General features: G+C 42.1%; 2 protein-coding genes across 8 annotated transcripts in view; both read right to left on the reverse strand.

The window, feature by feature from the left end:
* mtmr3 (myotubularin related protein 3) overlaps positions 1–868 on the reverse strand; it is a 35,431-nt gene extending 34,563 nt beyond the window's left edge. For all 3 annotated transcript variants that reach the window (XM_050051154.1, XM_050051153.1, XM_050051155.1), the window contains exon 1: positions 687–868. The gene's annotated coding sequence lies outside the window, so the exon portion shown is untranslated. The remainder of the gene's footprint in view (positions 1–686) is intronic.
* Positions 869–1,322: 454 nt separating this feature from the next.
* Positions 1,323–17,728, reverse strand: part of cux2b (cut-like homeobox 2b) — a 96,431-nt gene continuing 80,025 nt past the window's right edge. For 4 of the 5 annotated variants that reach the window (XM_050051142.1, XM_050051144.1, XM_050051145.1 and 1 more), the window contains exons 9-22: positions 16,346–16,394; positions 15,545–15,649; positions 13,415–13,606; positions 13,232–13,290; positions 13,083–13,131; positions 12,721–12,820; positions 11,721–12,353; positions 10,434–10,535; positions 9,440–10,278; positions 6,648–6,813; positions 6,130–6,435; positions 5,848–6,036; positions 5,445–5,721; positions 1,323–5,305 (exon numbers count right to left, since the gene is read on the reverse strand). In XM_050051142.1, coding sequence (XP_049907099.1) covers positions 4,492–5,305; positions 5,445–5,721; positions 5,848–6,036; positions 6,130–6,435; positions 6,648–6,813; positions 9,440–10,278; positions 10,434–10,535; positions 11,721–12,353; positions 12,721–12,820; positions 13,083–13,131; positions 13,232–13,290; positions 13,415–13,606; positions 15,545–15,649; positions 16,346–16,394 — 3,880 coding nt within the window. In that variant the 3' untranslated portion in view covers positions 1,323–4,491. The remainder of the gene's footprint in view (positions 5,306–5,444; positions 5,722–5,847; positions 6,037–6,129; positions 6,436–6,647; positions 6,814–9,439; positions 10,279–10,433; positions 10,536–11,720; positions 12,354–12,720; positions 12,821–13,082; positions 13,132–13,231; positions 13,291–13,414; positions 13,607–15,544; positions 15,650–16,345; positions 16,395–17,728) is intronic. The other variant, XM_050051147.1, reaches the window with a different exon arrangement.

Consider the following 17,728-nt stretch of genomic DNA (forward strand, 5'->3'; position numbering starts at 1 on the left):
GTTTAACTATTGCTAGCTAACACTTGAACGCTGTTGCAAGTTAGCTAACGTTAACGTTAGCGTTTTGGTAGTTAAGATAAGTTAAAACATTATCCAAACACCTCTGAATTGTAACGTTAGTCTTGATGAATAGCAGCTAAACGAGTGCTCTGTAATATACCGTTAACTATAGGGAAAACATTTAGTGCCAGATTAAAGTCTGTAACGTTAGTTATCGTCAGTCAACTTACGCTAACAGGTTCGTCAGATAACTAACGTTAACGTTAGCCATGTCAATAGACAAAAGTAACTCGCTAGCTAACGGCAACATTACTGCTTCTCTTCCTTCTCACTGGGCAACGTTAGCGTTAAGCTAGATATTCTGCAGCTAGCTAACGTCAATAGTTAAATAGTTAAAGTAATGCTAGCACGCTAACGCTAAGTCCAAGGTGGATATTTAGATCGCAAGCAGCCGACATTAACATTTACGAGTAAACAGTATGCTGTTGTGTTACAACCTTGTAGTGCTCGATGTTTGCCATTTGTAGCTTTGGCACAGACCAGCCAGTAAGCTGGCTAGCTAACATTAGCTGGTTAAGCTAACGCAGCTCTGCAACTGTTTTTGTTGTTATGAGATGGAGGGCGGAACCCAAAACGGAGGCCTCTGTCAAAACACACCGAGGAACGACCACAACCGGCGGACTCACCAGTGAAAGGAGTGATGAGAAGTTAGGAGCCAAAGATTCATCCGAAGCCCGTGCAATTACTGAGCAGCAAAAATACCTCGATCAAATAAGCATTAGTCATATCCGAGCCGAGGCCAGCTTCACTGCGTCCCTTTCCAGCACCGAGCCGTCGTCGCCATCGCCGCGAATTCTCCAGCCCAACAACCTACGTAGGCATGTGACGTCATCGCGTCACAGGGACGATCTGGGCGGGGGAGGGGCTGAGAACCACCATGCGCTACGATCATGTAAACACAGGGCCAGGGGTGAACTGCCCGAATATTTGACTATAATGGTCATGAGTAATACTGATTCAGTCAGCCTGAGAAGTGTTTGGATCATCTAGTGCCTGCTAATGAAGCAAACACTGCGGGTGTTACATGTCCTTATCTATTTAAAACATTTAGTCATTTCTAAAACATTGCTGTTTTAGATTCATACAGTACACATTACAGTGACAGACAGTGAGACTATACAGTGGGTTATTGTTTCCTTTGTTTGTTTGTTTGTTTTTTACATAGCCTACGTTTTATTTGTTTGCATTTATTTCTGTGCATTCATCTGCACTGTGGGTAATGCTTCCTCGCTACAAAGAAATAACAACACAACACAGCAGGATCTTAAACAATTATGTATTGAATGATGGCTTACATATGCAAATTCAGTTCCAAGACGCTTGGCATACCCTTTCCATTCTTTAACATTTTCTAGCCTGACACTTGAGGCATCAGACAGTTATTTAAGCCTGCAGGACACTTCTCTTTATTGGCTCACAGCTGACTTTCAAATGAAAACATTTCCTTGTGACCATCCCTCAGTGTCAGAGTTGTACAATATTGTTTAACAACTCTGAATACAATCATTTCAATTTTGCTGACCAATTGCCTTATTATTTAATGACTAATGTCAATTACAAAATAAAACCATCTAATGTGTAGGGCTCTTGTTACAAAAAGCTTTGCTTTTCTTCTGAACTGGGTTACAAAAAGCCATACATCCCTCTTAAATCACATGTTACCACAAGGCATTACTCCTGTGAGGATAATGCATGAGGCATATGATATGGCACAAAATAATCTTGATTTAAATATTTACCTGGAAGTTATTGGGTTCTGATTTGACTGGATTCATGATGACTTTGTGAGAGCCAAATTTATCAGCTGCACCATGCATGGACTTCACTAATGTAAAAAGACTTTAAGTGCTGATTCAATGTCCCTGTGCAAGAACAACAACACAAAAACACAGTCCTATCCCTTATCATGAGACCAGAATGAATTCGCATGCAAAACAATGAGATGAGGTTTACATGAAGAGATAATGGTCTGGGTAAATACATTTCTTTTTCAGTCATATGTCCATTTTACCATGAAAGACAATGAAATGTCCACATTAGAAATGCCACTTCTAATCATACAGTATATTATGCACAAAAAAATGGTGGTACGAAAACCAGAGAAAAATCTTCTGTGGCTCCAAGAGAAAACAAAAGTAGGGTATTTTAGAGAGCAAAGTCTACTGAGCTCCAAAATGCAACCCATTAGCCTCATCCTGGTAGTTTCAATCTACACTGTACTTTGACACATCTGTGTAATGAATTACAAAACAGCTCTCCAACAAACCACCACTTTCTGTGGAAGTTGCATTTCCCTTATACACACAACTTCCACAGGTCCATTTAATATTTAACAGAGTCATTCTTTACGCCACACAATGTTTATCATAGTCACCACCACTGATGAGAGCAACTGTTTCAGTAAAGCTTTAAAAAGCAAGACTACCCTGAGAGAAGGTCTAAAACGTGGGCAAGCTTGCCAGACCAGAACTGGCTTGAATGGGTTTGGTTTATTAAATCTGTACACTCTATTTCAATATAATCAGCACATTTTGTTCCAAGAATGTAAGATATTATTGTTTTTTTTTAGTAATCGTGTAATATATATCTCTACATAATACAATCCAAGTCCTCTGAACTATGTAGACATGTGCAAGTGTTTACTACCAACTTCAACGATACAGTAAAGGCAAAGACTTGTGGACACTAAGTTAGGATAATGTTGATATTTGAAATTTTCTTGAGTCCTCACAATTATCAAAATCTAAGTGCTGTAAGTAGTTCATACACGAGGTATTGAATATCTATTTAACTGTTCTGAGTATAAAATAGAGGCAAAATACATAAAGAACATCTTGCAAGCATGACAAAGAAACTTCTACAGACACAATACACAAGTGGTCAAATATAATATGAGGGGATACCTGTAACCTTTTGTGTCTTTGAATATTGTGTACTTACAGATCAGATGTTTTCATGTTGACGAGAGGTCATACTGTATCATGCTCTCAAATACTCTGAGCTTTAGCCCCCAGAAAGGTCAAGTCACAGCACTGTAGTGTTGCTCACAGCAATCTTTTTATATCAAACTGCCCAGCTAAACAACATGTCAGTGCTTACAGGTTGAGGTGTTTGATCATTATTCTAGCTACAATAAACGACCCATTTTGAGAAAGTGCACTCACTCAGATGTTACCTGTGGAGGATCACAACACACATGTAACGGAACTATTAGCTCCCTATCACTTCAAACAGCAGCATATTCTTTGTAAAAGACAGATTTTGCTCATTATAACTCGCCACCTGTGTCATGTTTGATCTCTGCACGTCTGAGGCATGATACAGAGTACTTTCCCTCCCTTGATTTCTAAATAAGTGTGGGTCATGTGTATGTGTAAGAATGAAACGCATGGTCATAGCATGATGTGCATCAACATAATCTGAGGTAAACCAGGTGTCCTGTGTCTTGGCCTGTTACAGTCTGAGAACCAGTGCCTTAGAGGGTCAGAGAGGTAAGTCTGAAAGAAATCATGTAAACTGTGCTCATGTGTAGTGAATGTTTCACTTACTACCAAAAGCACAAGGGCCCTAAAGTGTAAACCTCAAGGATTATACAAAGAAAACAAGAAAACAAAACACTAAAAGTACTCTACTCGTTAGATTCAACGTTTCCTTTTTTCGTATTTTTTGCAGGGTTTTAACTTTTTTTTCTCTTGTTTTCACTCAAGTATAATCACAGGTGACTAACTACAGAGGATAACAGGGTCAGGTGAGTACCATGCTACATCAGGTTTAGAGAAGGCTATTGCAGACAATTCTACAACATGTACAACCACATTTTATACGTGTGAGTTACAAATATTTCAAAACATATCACCAAGAAACTAAGTACATACAAGATGTTGAATATTTAGAGTCTTAAAGGACTATCCCTCAGTCAGTAATAGGATTTCATGTTACTTGACTTAAACTGTCCAGTCTTACAGACAAAATCTGAAAAATTGCTATTCAAAAAGTAGCAAATTTGGTCAATGTCTCTTCTCAAATAGTTATAGTGCTTTAAATGGCTTAAGACAGGGGTCTTTTTTTAATCTCACCCAGTGGCAATCTACAGAACTTCAGTGTACATTTTATGACACCATAGCTGCAAAAGTCTTCATGTCAAGTCCAATAGGTAAAACAACAGCTAGTGCTGTCACATATATTTCAAAGTAGTATGCATTATCAAAAAAAAAACAAATACACAATTATAAATTTTTTTTCAACTCTTTAAGTTCTTGTAGGGAATGCAGCCGTAAGTTTAGCTCTGCGTTCCTGTTTCCTATGAGTTATCAGTCTGAGAGGACAGGCCTTCAGGAGCCAGGCTCCTTTCCAAGTTTTCAGGAAGCTTCTATTTGAGACTCTCCTGTGTGCCGTGAGGGTCTTTAGGACTAGATACAAGTAAAAGTGGACTTAAAACTCCCATTCCAGTGTTTCTTCTCGATTGGCTGCCCTCTCTAACCTGTGGATGATGTTATTGAGGTTGGCCATTTTCTCATTGCGTCTCTGAGTGCTTCTGTTGAGTTTGGGGCTTTGGAAGGGAGGGAGCTGGTTAGGGTCTAGGCTGTGATTGGTGCTTGTCGAGGGCGGATTGGGCAGCGAGGGTGATATGGGAGCAGAAGAGGAAGGAACGGGGGAGACTGACATCATGAGGCCAGGAGAGGATGCAGCAGAGGGAGAGTTGAGGGAGACCTCCAGGCTGCTGCGGCAGGGCTCTGATGAAGCCTTGAAGCTGACCGGGTCGACAGGTGACTTTCCGGAGTCTTCCCCCTCGTGCCTGGACTGGTTGGTCCTCTGGGGACCGTCTATGGAGACTGCGCTAGGGTAGAGACCCTGAGCCTGACTGCTCATCCCCTCTTCCTGCCTCAGGCTCTGGCCAGCCAAGTGGGGCTCGTGGCAGCCAGTGATGGAGTCCTCGTGCTCGCTTTTCAACTGCGGTAACTGTACTGCTGCGGAGAAACACTGAACTCTCGACTGTTTCATGGAGCCCTCCCTTCCCTCCTCCCCGTCATCTTCCCTTTCTAATACCTCCTGTTTGACATGAGGCAGTGCGGTGTTGGCGCTAAGAGGAAGGCTGGAGTGGATGTGTCCTGAGGGCTGCTGCAGTCTCCTCTCCTCTCCGTCAGAGTGGGGGCTCCGCGTCACTGAGGGGGAGTAGCTGTGGTGCTCAGCGTCTGTGTCGTTGTCTGGCAGACCCTCCATCAGCACCTCCCGTCGCATCCTTGACCTGCACACAAACACTGCTATTAGAAACTTTAAACACTCAACATAGCCTTTCAAATTAACATTTTAGGTATCTGGCTGCATATCAGAGTAAATGTTTAGTAGGCAGCCATTAGCAAATGTCACAAAGATCTTGGACTGGCCTGTAGTTGTGGAACCAGTTGATGACAGTGTTAGTTTTGAGTTTGAGCTGGGAGGCCAGTATCTCGATGGTGTTCTGAGAAGGGTAAGGTTCCAGGAGGTAAGCCTTCCTCAGGGCTTCCTTCTCCTCTGCTCCCAGCACCACCCGAGGCTTCTTCACCTGGCTGTAGGGACACAGGTCCAGCGAGGCCAAGGCCGGACTCACACACTCAGAACGAGTGCTAGGTGAGTCACTGTCCGAGCCGGTGCTCAGCAGCCCATACCGCCTTTTCAGATACGCTGGAGGGAAGACAGTCATATCGTGTGAGGGAATTGTAAAACATTAACAAATTCTAAAACTTATACAAATATTTATATTTTATTTAAATACTTATATATATTACAGTATACATTCTGGGCCCCCACCTTTCTTCTCCATCTTCTTCATGGCCCTCAGCTTGTCTACATTGTGAGGATCATTGAGCCACAGCTGCATGCGGACAAATGGCTCCCTGCCTTTCAGGCTGAGTTTGTGCCAAGGTTTTGGCCTGGAGAGCAGGTCAGACACCGAGCCTTGAGTCAGGCCCAGGATGGTCTCCCCAAAAAGACGCTGGCCTGTGGGAAACAAACATACACGGCATATGTAGCACTTGTGTCAGCATCCATAAGGAGTGTCAGTGTAACCCCACAGTGTGAACCCAGACCCACCTAGGTTGTTGTCTGTTAGCACCTCCTTGACCTTCTTGGTGATGGCGTAGGTGTCTAGCTCTGAAGACATGGCCACCAGCTCCTGGATACCCAGTGGGTTTGAGGGTTGATGCAGGGCCATGAGGCTGGGAGTGGATTTCCCTCCCTCTGGGTGGGGGGGCAGCCCCAGCCCCAGGCTCTCAGGCTGCTGGTTCTCCTTGCTGCTCTCCAGGGAGAGGCTGACAGGCTCAACCAGTGGGCTTGGGTGGCTCTCTGCTGGACTGGGAGGCGGGGAGGGCGAGGACTGGGCCGTCACTGGGCTTTTGTCTAGAGGTTGGAGACATAACAAAAAAGAGTAAACCTGTTGCATCGATGTAGCGATTGCAAAAGTCCCTCTGTATGTAGAGTGAAATACTGCGACAGTTTTGCTATTCTTAAATTTAATATCTTGGTATCAGAGCATCTGAGGTGTGATTCTGTGTGTGTGTGTGTGTGTGTGTGTGTGTGTGTGTGTGTGTGTGTGTGTGTGTGTCTCTCACCCAGAGTATGGCCATGGTTCGGGGGCTGACTGAGGCTCTGGCCTAGCTGGTCCAATAACCACAGTTGCATGCGGATGAAGGGCTCCCTGCCTTTCTGGGTCAGCTTGCTCCAGGGTTTGGGCCGAGACAGCATGTCGCTTACGCTGCCCTGAGAAAGCCCCAGCACCTGTGTCACACAGTACAGGATGATACATCGTTTCTACACCTGCTATCTGTAACAATACTAACAACAGATGTGTAAATGATTATTGATTTCCCAAATTATTATTACACAAGGAAGAAATGTGTTTTCTCTGGGCATATGGCCTCAGTGATACACTTTCAGCAAACATCCACTAGAGGGAAGCAATACACAAGAAATATTTATGCAGAGTCTCTTCAAATAGGTACTCTAGAAAAAAAGACATGGTGAAGCACACATTGAAATTTGTATAATCATGAAGTAGTTCAATAAGAGACATTTTTAAAAAGTAATGTTGTATTTTTCTTTCTTAGCCTTTTCAATCTATGAATAAAATCGGCTGATTCCTGCACCATCTTCACCCTCAGTGAAACTCAATTTAAGAATATTTTTCACAAAAGTCAAATCGACAGTCAACAATCCACAAATATGAATACCTGTCACACAACAGCCCAATCTGGTGAATCAATACTTGAACCCATAATATCGTCGAAAGGTAAAATCTGCCCCATGAAACCTAAATGTGTTCTCTACTCCAAAGAGGATAGGTAGTTAGAAATAAAAACTGTGCCTTGGAAAACACCCGAATGGATTTTCTGAAAATAAAGTGATTTTATTTTATTTTATTTTATTTATTTTTTTGAGGCACTGCGCTAACAAGACTGATACCTGTCAACAACATGCAGCAGCTCATTACAGGAACGCTTATAAAATATAGTGATGTGAATGTCCTCTGTTGCTGCGAATTTGTCACAGTGGTGGTTCCAAATTTTCTCATAAAACTAAACATTTGCAAGGGTCCAGACTCTGGGATCCACCCACTCCACCAAGTTGACTGATGGAATGGAGTGTGACAAGTTGACAATTCTGTCTGATATTGGGCAAATATATTTGATTAGAGGACAACGCATTTTAAAAATGTTGCTCTTGATAGCTGAGTGCTTAGGGCGCATCCAACATTGGTGCAAATGCACTGAGCAGCGAGTCACTAGTTTGATGCCCACATTCTCCATTTCTCTCCACCATCACTATTAAATAAGTGCATAAAATACCCCAAGAATAATTTCATTCATTTAAGGAGCAAACTTTGCTGACAATAAAATCATCCATTTGAAAAAAGTATATGTCCTTTGATACTGAATTAACCATATTTGACTGATAACTAGATCCAGATGATTCAATGCAGACTGACAGCTGAATACATTTAATGAACCTTACCATCAAAGTCCTCTAATAACCACACAATGCCTACAAGCAGTTTGCCACAAAAGAAATTCCAGAGGAGAGGAGTTGTTGAAATCTATCAGTCTCGGAAAGCTAACAAAGCCACTAAACCACAGTGAGAGCTATTTACATAGAGAATACAGTGTTAGAGTGGAACTTGTGGTCAGCCTTCCAAAGCCTCCACAAGGCCACGGTGACAACTCATCCAGGGAGTCACAAAAAATCACAACAGAACATCCAGGGAATGCAGGCATCTCAGCTAAGGACAATGTGTTCAGTCAGAGAGAGATGGAAAAATAGGATTCGAGGGAGAGTAGCAAAGTGGAAACCATTGCTCTCTCACATTTGCAGAAGCGCTTGTGAAGGCTTTTAGGACGACGGCCCTGAAGAGTCGTAAGAAGTGGAGCTTTTCAGACAACACAGGTTTTAGTATACCTGGTGTAAAGCTACTATAGCATTTAAGACTAATTACGTCTGATGGACTGAGACATCCATGCAGAGCAGTGCCTGAAGCAAATGGGATATGATCATCAATCTGATATTTTTGGAAGTGTTATTATTAAAGGAAGCATTAACTCTTCTCAGTGCCAAACTCTTATGCCACATAATCAAAACCACAAGAACACATCTGAGATGCTAAAAAAAAACCCAACAATTAAAGTTTTAGTGTTGTCTTCACAACGTCCTGGCGTGACCTTAACAGAGAAACAGTAGCTGGACTAAGGCACTTTAAATGTGCCTTTCTGCTTAAAGACCAGGTTAAAATTCTTCCCCATCACAGTGAAATACTGACATTAAATTATAAAACCTGTTTGGCTGCAGTTATTGCTGCTAAAGTGGTGCAGCCTATTATTGCATTTAAAGGGGCCAATTACTTTTCCGCATGGATGATTTGATTGTTGCATTACTTTGTTCCTTAGATAAATGATAAAATGTGTTTTGTGTTTAGTCAGGTTACCTTAGTCAATATATCGTCTGACGCTCTACAAAACATTCACTGTGACACATGTGCAATACACGGCAAATACTTTTTTTTACGGCTCTGTATCTGTGGCTTCACAAAACAGATTTTCCATTCACTGTCTGTGGAGCTGCTCTGGCTTGTGAAACCTTGATGGTGGTGCATGTAATGACAGACAATGAGATATTGATATCATCTTATATCTAGACTTAATGAGGAGATAATTATCATTATAACCCAATAAAATAGTTTTGATTTAATATTCAGTTCAATACAACAAAATGTAAATTGTATCTTAGTACAGTATATTTGTCCTCCTATCTCCCAAATTTGTTGCAGTATGATTCTTCAGAACATTAGCAGGCTGCTTGTTTTGCAGCACACATGATTTTTATTTTTTATGAAAAAGAAAGAGCAACATCTGACCTTTTCACCGAAGATCCTCTGACAGATGCCGTTCTTTGCCAGCTTCTCCTTCACCTGCCTGGTCAGCTCAATGGTGTCCACCTCTCGGTACATGTACATCTCATACTGCTCTGGAGTCAGCGGTGGAACAGTGGGTTTGAGGGCACGCGGGATGTATGCTGGGTAGTAGGAGAGCCTTCCAGGACCGGGGCCAGGAGACTCTCCACTTACCGATGTGTCTGACTCCACTTTCACCTCCACTGGCCGGCCCAGCCCCAGCTCATCCTCAGCAGCGGAGGCCTCCTCACTGTTAGGGAGACCCTCGCCGTTCTCCAGACGGGGCCAGGGCCGAGGCAAGGCTGAGGGCCCAGAGGAGGAGGAAGACAAGGAGGGAGAGACTGAATTGAAGGGCAGAGAGCTACCTCCGCCACTGAGCACCATTGATCCCCGCTCCTGAGACCAGTGCTGGTCGAAGTAGGTGCCTGCTTCACCAATCTCTGATTTTACTTTGCGGATGATGTTCTGGACGAAGGCGGCTGGGGAGAGGACGCTGAGGGGCGTCTGGGGGCTGCTGATGGGGTTGGCCATGCAGACTGTAACACAGCCCCCCTCCTCCTGTTTGATGGAGATAGGTATAGGCAGACCCCTGGAGCGCTCCGGGGGCCCCAGACGCTCTACCTGAGCTCCTGAGCTGGCAGTCGGGGCCCTCCCGCAGGCTTCCATCTCCATCAGTGCTTGCTGCTGGGCCTCCATCTCCCTCCTGGCCTGATCTAGGATGTTCTTTATGGTTTCATCAGAGCTGCTGCCCGGCCCGTTACTGCTTCTGCCTGATGAGCTGTTCAGAGACGACTTGCCATCACCTAAAAAAGAAAGACCCACACTCTGACACTGATGTATTCTCAAATCACCTTTTCAATTTAGATTTCATAATAAAAACAGTAAACATCATTGTCAATAAAAAAATCAATCAGTATGGCTTTTAACTATGACTTATGACTCGCAGCTCCATCCTCACCTCCCCTCTGGGACTGGATCTCCTTCTTGGCCTGCTCCAGGATATTCCTAATGGCGTCGTCTGACCCAGTTTCAGGAGTTCGGATGCGCGGAGTGATGCTCCCTGCCACAGAGGGTAACAGAAAGAGATAGAGAGAGAGGAGAGAGGAGGGGGGTGAGTGGGATGGTTGATCAGAGAGCAGTTCCAAGGCTTTGCTTTTGACTGGTAGATCAATGGCTGCCTTTGAGCGCGTGCTGTCTGAGGTTGCAGTATACGGGAAGCTCAACTTTCAAAAGCTGTGAATCTAGGGAGAAAACAAAGTTTAAAAGTAACACTACAAACATGGCAGAGGAAGCTGAGATGAAGTCAAGGATGAGGTCCAAGTAGATTAGAGGGTTTAAACGTACACAGGTCCAGAAGCTAAGCCACCAAAACAAGATGGCATAAGTACATCTGCTCTAAAAACTTGTTGGTACATCGTAGCTTCACACGCTCGCAAATCCCTTAAAAACTCTGAAAACAACTTTTTTTTTTACAACCTAGTTCTTATTTTGGTGACTTTGGCCAACTATGGAGACACCTGTTTAACCATTTCATCTAAACCACCTATTTTCAAGAAAAAAGGTGAAAAGTTCACCTAAATGTCAACTGGTTTATGCAGGACAACTTGCTGGTTCCACTTCAACCTGCTGTAGTTTAAAAAATAATATTATAATATAAATATTAATAAATAATATTATAATAAAATATAATAATATTATTCTACATTTTTCTCATTTTCAACAAATGCCACAAAAAGGATGGAACCATATTTATTTGTTGGGGACTACCTTCAGCTACAGATTAATGCATATTTGTGGCTCTATTTTCAGCGGCAGGACGGTGTGTGTGGGATAGACTTAATATAAACTACATGTAAAATAATATATTAAACTATCACCCAGTGCAACACTGTGGCTCGTGGATGTGTTTTTGGCCAACAGTGGAGCACAGAGAAATAAGATATATCAGGCTTTAGCCACATACACAATACTTGGTAGCAGTTAAATAAATTCATTGTTGATTTTGGTCTATTCATGGATTTGTTGGGTGAATATTAAAGACATTTCTTTCACACTTGTTTTCACTTCTAAGACAATGATTTTTGGAAACATGGTTAACATGGTCATTTGTTTAAAATCTGTCTTTATTGCTCAGGTAACAAATACACAAACATATATATATATGTATATATATATATATATATATATACCTGAACCTGCATACATTTCTAAAACCTTCTGTCAAGTCACTGTCTTCTCCACTCACCTCTCTGGCGGACCTGGATGGTCCTAAGTGCTAGGATGTTCTGTTCATCAGAGAGGAACTGCTTCATCTTAATGAAAGGTTCTTTGCCTTTCACAGTAAGCTTCCTCCAGGGTTTGGGTCTAGCCAGGATCTCACTGACCGAGCCCTGGGAGAGGCCCAGCACATAGTGGCCAAACACACGCTGGCCAATGTTATGCTTCAGCAGCTGCTCCTTCACCTGGAAGGCGATCTCTGCCGTGTCCAGTTGGTCCTCATCTCCTGCAGTCGAGCTGCCACTTTCCGACTGGTCACTTGGCAAGCCGGCGTCGATGCTGCCCGCCCCTGAGGGGCCTTGGTTGGCTGACATGAGGGCGACTTTGGCTGCATAGAGGGCGGTGGGAAAAGCCATGAGGCCCTCCTTTTTAAAGTGTGGGGAGAGGAGCTGCTTGTGAAGGATGTGGTCTCCTGACAGTCTGTCCCCAGAGCATGGCGACACAGAAAATGGACGGGGTAGATCGTGGCTAGAAGAGGAGCCGTCCAGGGTGGGGGGGCCAGGGCTGGGGGAGGCACGCCCATCCACGTGAGACGAGGATGAGTGGGAGCCAGGTGGCCTGCCATTCTCCCGACCTGCATCCTCAGACTGATCATCATCTGCTGACAGAAAACACATGTTCACTGACTGAGCTCATACATAAAACACATACTTGTTAATACCAGTGTAATCAAACCAACTAATTGTTATCTAGCTGATAGCAGATATTAAATCAATTACCCCCCTGTTTTCTAGCCTTGCAAAACTAGACTACATATTGCAGCCTCAGTTTACGCAAAGAGATTTAAGTCTGAAAGACATCGACTCCAGAATTGATTGAGCCTGACCAATGAGCACCAAGCAATCAGTGAATTATGGAGAGATTTTTGACAATGACTAAACTCGCTGCTTCTTATAAAGAATCTTGTGGTAATCTATTCAAACTAGGACTTATGGACAGAAAAAAAATGTGAGAGACATTTATTTTACCGGTGCTGTGCAAAATTCGGGCCTTATCCACCAGGTATTTGTGAGATGGAAGAAAGGCCTCTTTATCCAGTAGAAGAGCCTCTGCAGCCTTGGCAGAATCCTATACACACACACACACACACACACACACACACCCGCGCAAAAGCTGTTAATTTTCGATTAATCAATTGCAGTGGCTGTAGATATCCTTATAATGGATGACAATCAGTGAAGCATTCAATGGCACTGCTGTAGTTTTTCTTCCCTGACACCAAGACAACATTAAGAAGAATCCAAAGGTCTACTTTGGTGAGAGAAAGATGAGTCTGTTTAAAACTGCTGTGTTATCAGACGTGATAGTGCAGGAGCATATATATATATACCTGGGACGAGCTGCCATTTGCTGAAGCCAGCTTCATTACCTTTAGGATACTACAGACAGAAACAAACATGCAGAAAAGGTTAATTTTATGGACTTAAACTTACATTATTATGACTGACTTAGACATTCAGTCAACACTAAAAGTATCACCTGAGTTCAGTTTTAATCTCTTCATAGTCCATCTGGGATTGCAGTTTAGCTTCTAATCTCTGAAATGGAAAAAGAGAAGCAGCATGTTTTATTTCATATTAATAAGATTCTCATCAGAGCCGCTGAGGACTGACGAAGTGTTCGCCATGTTCTGTCACCTCTCAACGTGTCGCAGCCACTTACCTCGATAGCTTCTGTCTTGTAGGCCAACTGGCGTTCCAGCTCTAGGATCTGATTGGCTGAGGTCTCTTGAACTTCCTGGAGCGTGAATTGCAGCCGCTGAATGTTTTCAAGGAGACGGAGGATTTCGCGGTCTTTAGCCAGCAACGCGGCCTCCAGCTGAGAGGGCAACACCTCGCCCTTCTCATTCTTCTCCTGACAGGGCGAGAAGGAGACGTGACAAAGGGTGTGAGAGGGAGGGAGAAAAAGGTGATAAAAGGAGTGAGGAGGAAAAAAGGTGAGAGGCCAGCTGGTGAATCATAACCTCTGCAGTGTTGATGTAATTCAGAAAGTGAGAGAATGTGGCTTGAGGTTAGTACTGCATTTTAATATTTCAAAGTGATTATATCTGATAATAACGCAGTAGATGCAACATGTCTCTGGCAATGAAAAGCCATTTCGCTCTCTGTCAGTGATTTTGTAAATTGAGGATTTGTGCAGAACAAATCTGTCTGAATTTAGGTGTGTTAGTCGAAATTTGTTAATTTCGAGGAAGAGATATTTACATGATTATGTTTTAAGACCTTGACCTATATTTCTGACAGGTGATGAGTATATTTATAAATTTGTTGTGCTTGTTTTGATTAAGACAGAAATACAGAAATTAAAAGACTGGATTACACCAGGTGCTGTCAATATAATGTCAAAGACTTAACCATCCACTTCTCATGTTGTATTTGTCCTGCACAGGGCAATAAGTGTTGCTGTATTTACAGTTTTGCATATGTGGAACTATGTCTATATAGGTCATTGATGGGTCATTGTGAAATAGACTCTAAGTCTCGGTCTAAGAACAAATCTGAATTTGTGGAAAATGTGCACCACCCACAGCAACTTTACTTTTCCCTTAGAAGTTCTTTTGAAGTTAATTACAATAGCAGACATAGTGTTGACTCTCACTTTCCAGAGATAACATATCAAAGTTACAAAAGCAATGATGGCCTAGTATTCATATCTTTTAAGTAAAAATACCACTAGCACAATTTTAAGAGCATTCAATTATGAGTAAAAATTCTGCATTCAAACTCTTAAGTCGGTATGAAAATGTACTTAAAGTAGTAGACAGTTAAAGTACTCATTATGCAGGAAAATGGCCCCTGTCTGTATTATGTTAGTCTTTTTTGTACATTTGTATCATCATCAGTGATGCATTGACATGTAAGCAGAATTTAAATGCTTAAGCAGGTCTTAAAGGAAGTATTTTAACTATGTTACACTGTTGGATAAGTTATTTTTAACAATGCACAATGTTTTAGAAATTGATCAATGTTTTGTATGGAAAATAAATTTAAGTCTACAGTTGGTAATTTTATATAAAAATAAGGTATTGTCATATTTTCTCAAACTGTCATTATTTCTGTCAGTAGTATTTGAAACAGATAATGTGAAAGAAATTGCGTTCCTCTGCCTCCTCCTTCTGCTTCTAATGACATTCACTAGAGTCCCCTGTGGCTGAATGAAACCGACCTATCAGAGCAGAGAGTCTCTCACGTAGCTGTCAATCATGTCAATCACTGCTCCTGAACTGCAGTCAAACTGATCCTGTTGAAAACAGTCATAATGAAGCACTGTCCACCAGAGGGGTCACACAGTTTCTTATTTTACAGCTAAACAGTACACTAAAATATGTTTCTGAAAATATTTTAAGTGAGAAATAGGTAATGCAGTAACCAAATCTTAATTCATATTTGTTCAGCAGTTCCTAGTTTGACATCTTGACTACAGTTCCCGAGCAGTAATTGTCAGCTGAGTTAGGGACTCCTCAGTTCTGATTGGTTGTTTTTGTTCAGCCATGGTGGGTCCTTAAAAATGTTATCAGGAGCAGTAGAAAAGGAGGAGGAAGATGATTTTTTTCACAAATGATCTTTCTCATGTGCATCTGTGTAGATATATTGACAGTTTCAACAAATATGACAAAAGTTATTTTTTATAAATGTTATGAACTGTAGTAGCATATAATGGAAGTAATCAAGAAAAGTACAAGTATCTCTTAAGTACAGTACTTCAGTAAATATACTTAGTTACATTCCACTACTGCTTGGATGAGGCCAAAAATCAAACTACATGTCACAGATGGAGTCACTTTCTTCTTACCCTGCTGGTGCCCTCTGCTGGATGGCAGTTCCCTGTGGTGGATCTCTGGCCACTGGCTAACTGCTCCTTTAGCCTCTCCACTTCCCTCTGGGCCTTTTCCGCTCTCTGCACACATACATGGCATCACAGCGTTACAGTTTTCGTACACCAGCCGCATCAATTGGCTAATGAGATGATCAAGGTGAGAGCATATACATAAATCAAAGGAGGCGCCCTTGCTCTGAAATTTTAGAGCCGCGTGAAAACCTGAGTAGGGGCCCGCGCAGACGAGTGCAGCCACTGGTTTATTCTGCTGAGGGGGCTGTTTAGTCAGCCCACTTTATTCCCCAAACTGTTTACCTGCTCTGTCACACCCGGCCTGCTAATTAATGATTCATTTTGAGAACATTTATCTAGGAGCTGCTGGCAGAGAGCAGCAGAGTGAGAAAAAGAGCATGAGAGAGAAAAGCAGAGGGGAGAAGAAAGGAGCAGAAGAAAAGAGGTATCACCAGGATACGTAGGAAGCAATCAAGGCAGTGAGATAACTAAGAACCCTGGTGTTTGGCGCTCCAGCATCAATCGCGCTCGGCAGTCTGCTGTTCTCTGCTGAGTGGAGCCGTGCTGCCATAGCGCCCACCGACGGGGGCTCAGGTTTACACTCGCTAATCACAGACTCAGGGGAGAGGAGGTGGAAGTGGTAGGAGGGGGGGGGGGCACACAGGACGGAGGGTGTCTAATTAAAGCCAAGGCTTGATTACAGGAGTGATTACCTTAACGAAGGAGCATCTCAATCAGAGAAGCGCAGACGAAGACTGTACTCACCTGGTTTGCTTTCTCAAGATTCGCCATGATGGCGCTGACCTCCTCTGCCCTGGAACACACACATCCAGACAAAGCACCACAGAATTACTGAGGAGGTACACTCACTCTCTAAAAAAAACCCAATTGTTGTTTTTACACATTTTATTAATCATTTAATCCTTGTGAAAATAAATCTACAACATAACAGTTCACTTCTGCAGAGGCTCAAGTTTTAGAAGTTAGTTTTCCCATATATATTTTAGGCAATCAAATATAAAGACTTTTCAGCCTTGAACCATGACTTCATAACAATCAATTCACAGCAAAACTAAATATTTAAGAAATGGTAGAGCTACAATGCTGTGTTGTACTTTGAGACTGTATGGGATGTTTTCACTTATTTAGTAAAATGCTCTGGAATTATTTTTTATTTAAGATGTTGCAGTGCAACAATGCTCATCCCTAAAGCAGCACATTATGTCTGATGGTGAAATAACACCAGCAAAGATGTTCATCTCGTAACTTCAGAGCGACTAATGTCTCCATAGTAACAGCAATGTTTAAAATGAACAGTTAAGTTTAAATGATCCCAAACTCAGAAATCAAACAATTTCTCGAGGGAAACTGAAATCAGATTGATTTATAATTCCCACAGGACTATAATTCAACAGTCTCACAGCTCGTGGCAAGTCTTTAATGATAAAGGAATATCTGTGTAGACCATGATTTTAACTTCTGGAGTGGTCTTACACTACTCTTTGCAAAACAAGCTATAATCTTAGTCATGAAAATTCATTTCTAATATGCTGTCCACCACATTCATATCAAGGAGTGCAGACTAAATATTATAAAAACCTAAAAAACACAGTACAGTTCAAAAGCACCACAAAGTGCAGCCTCCACAGTGGCCTTACAATTTAATCAACACCTCATAGTTTAAATGAAAAATGAACACAAAAATCTTAATGAAAGTAGGCTTTACTGTTAAGACCACTGTGTTTGACTGCAGCTAGGTGTACCTAATAAAGTGGCAACTAAGTGTATAACTGCCCCGCTTACATTTCAGTGCCATATATGCATAACTGTAGCCAGTATAACCACAACCCCATTGAAAAAATTTCACCAGCCACCAATTTTATTAGTTCATCTAACTGTTCAGTTATACTGTCTTTAATTGTGTCTCCCCACAGGATGCTGTTTCAAAGTCTTATCCAAAAAAAAACATATTCTTGTAAAGAAATATTAGACACACAATGCTTATTATTGTTGGTATCCACAGTGTGTAATTTGTGTATAACGGTTTAATATAAACTCATTAGAAATCCCCAAACCTTAGAAACAGTCCTAAAGACTTGATCTCTGTTTTCACGGTCGTAGCTATGGCTCTGCACATAAGCTATGGCC

This window comes from Epinephelus moara, chromosome 8 (assembly GCF_006386435.1).
Source record: "Epinephelus moara isolate mb chromosome 8, YSFRI_EMoa_1.0, whole genome shotgun sequence".
Lineage (NCBI taxonomy): Eukaryota > Metazoa > Chordata > Actinopteri > Perciformes > Serranidae > Epinephelus > Epinephelus moara.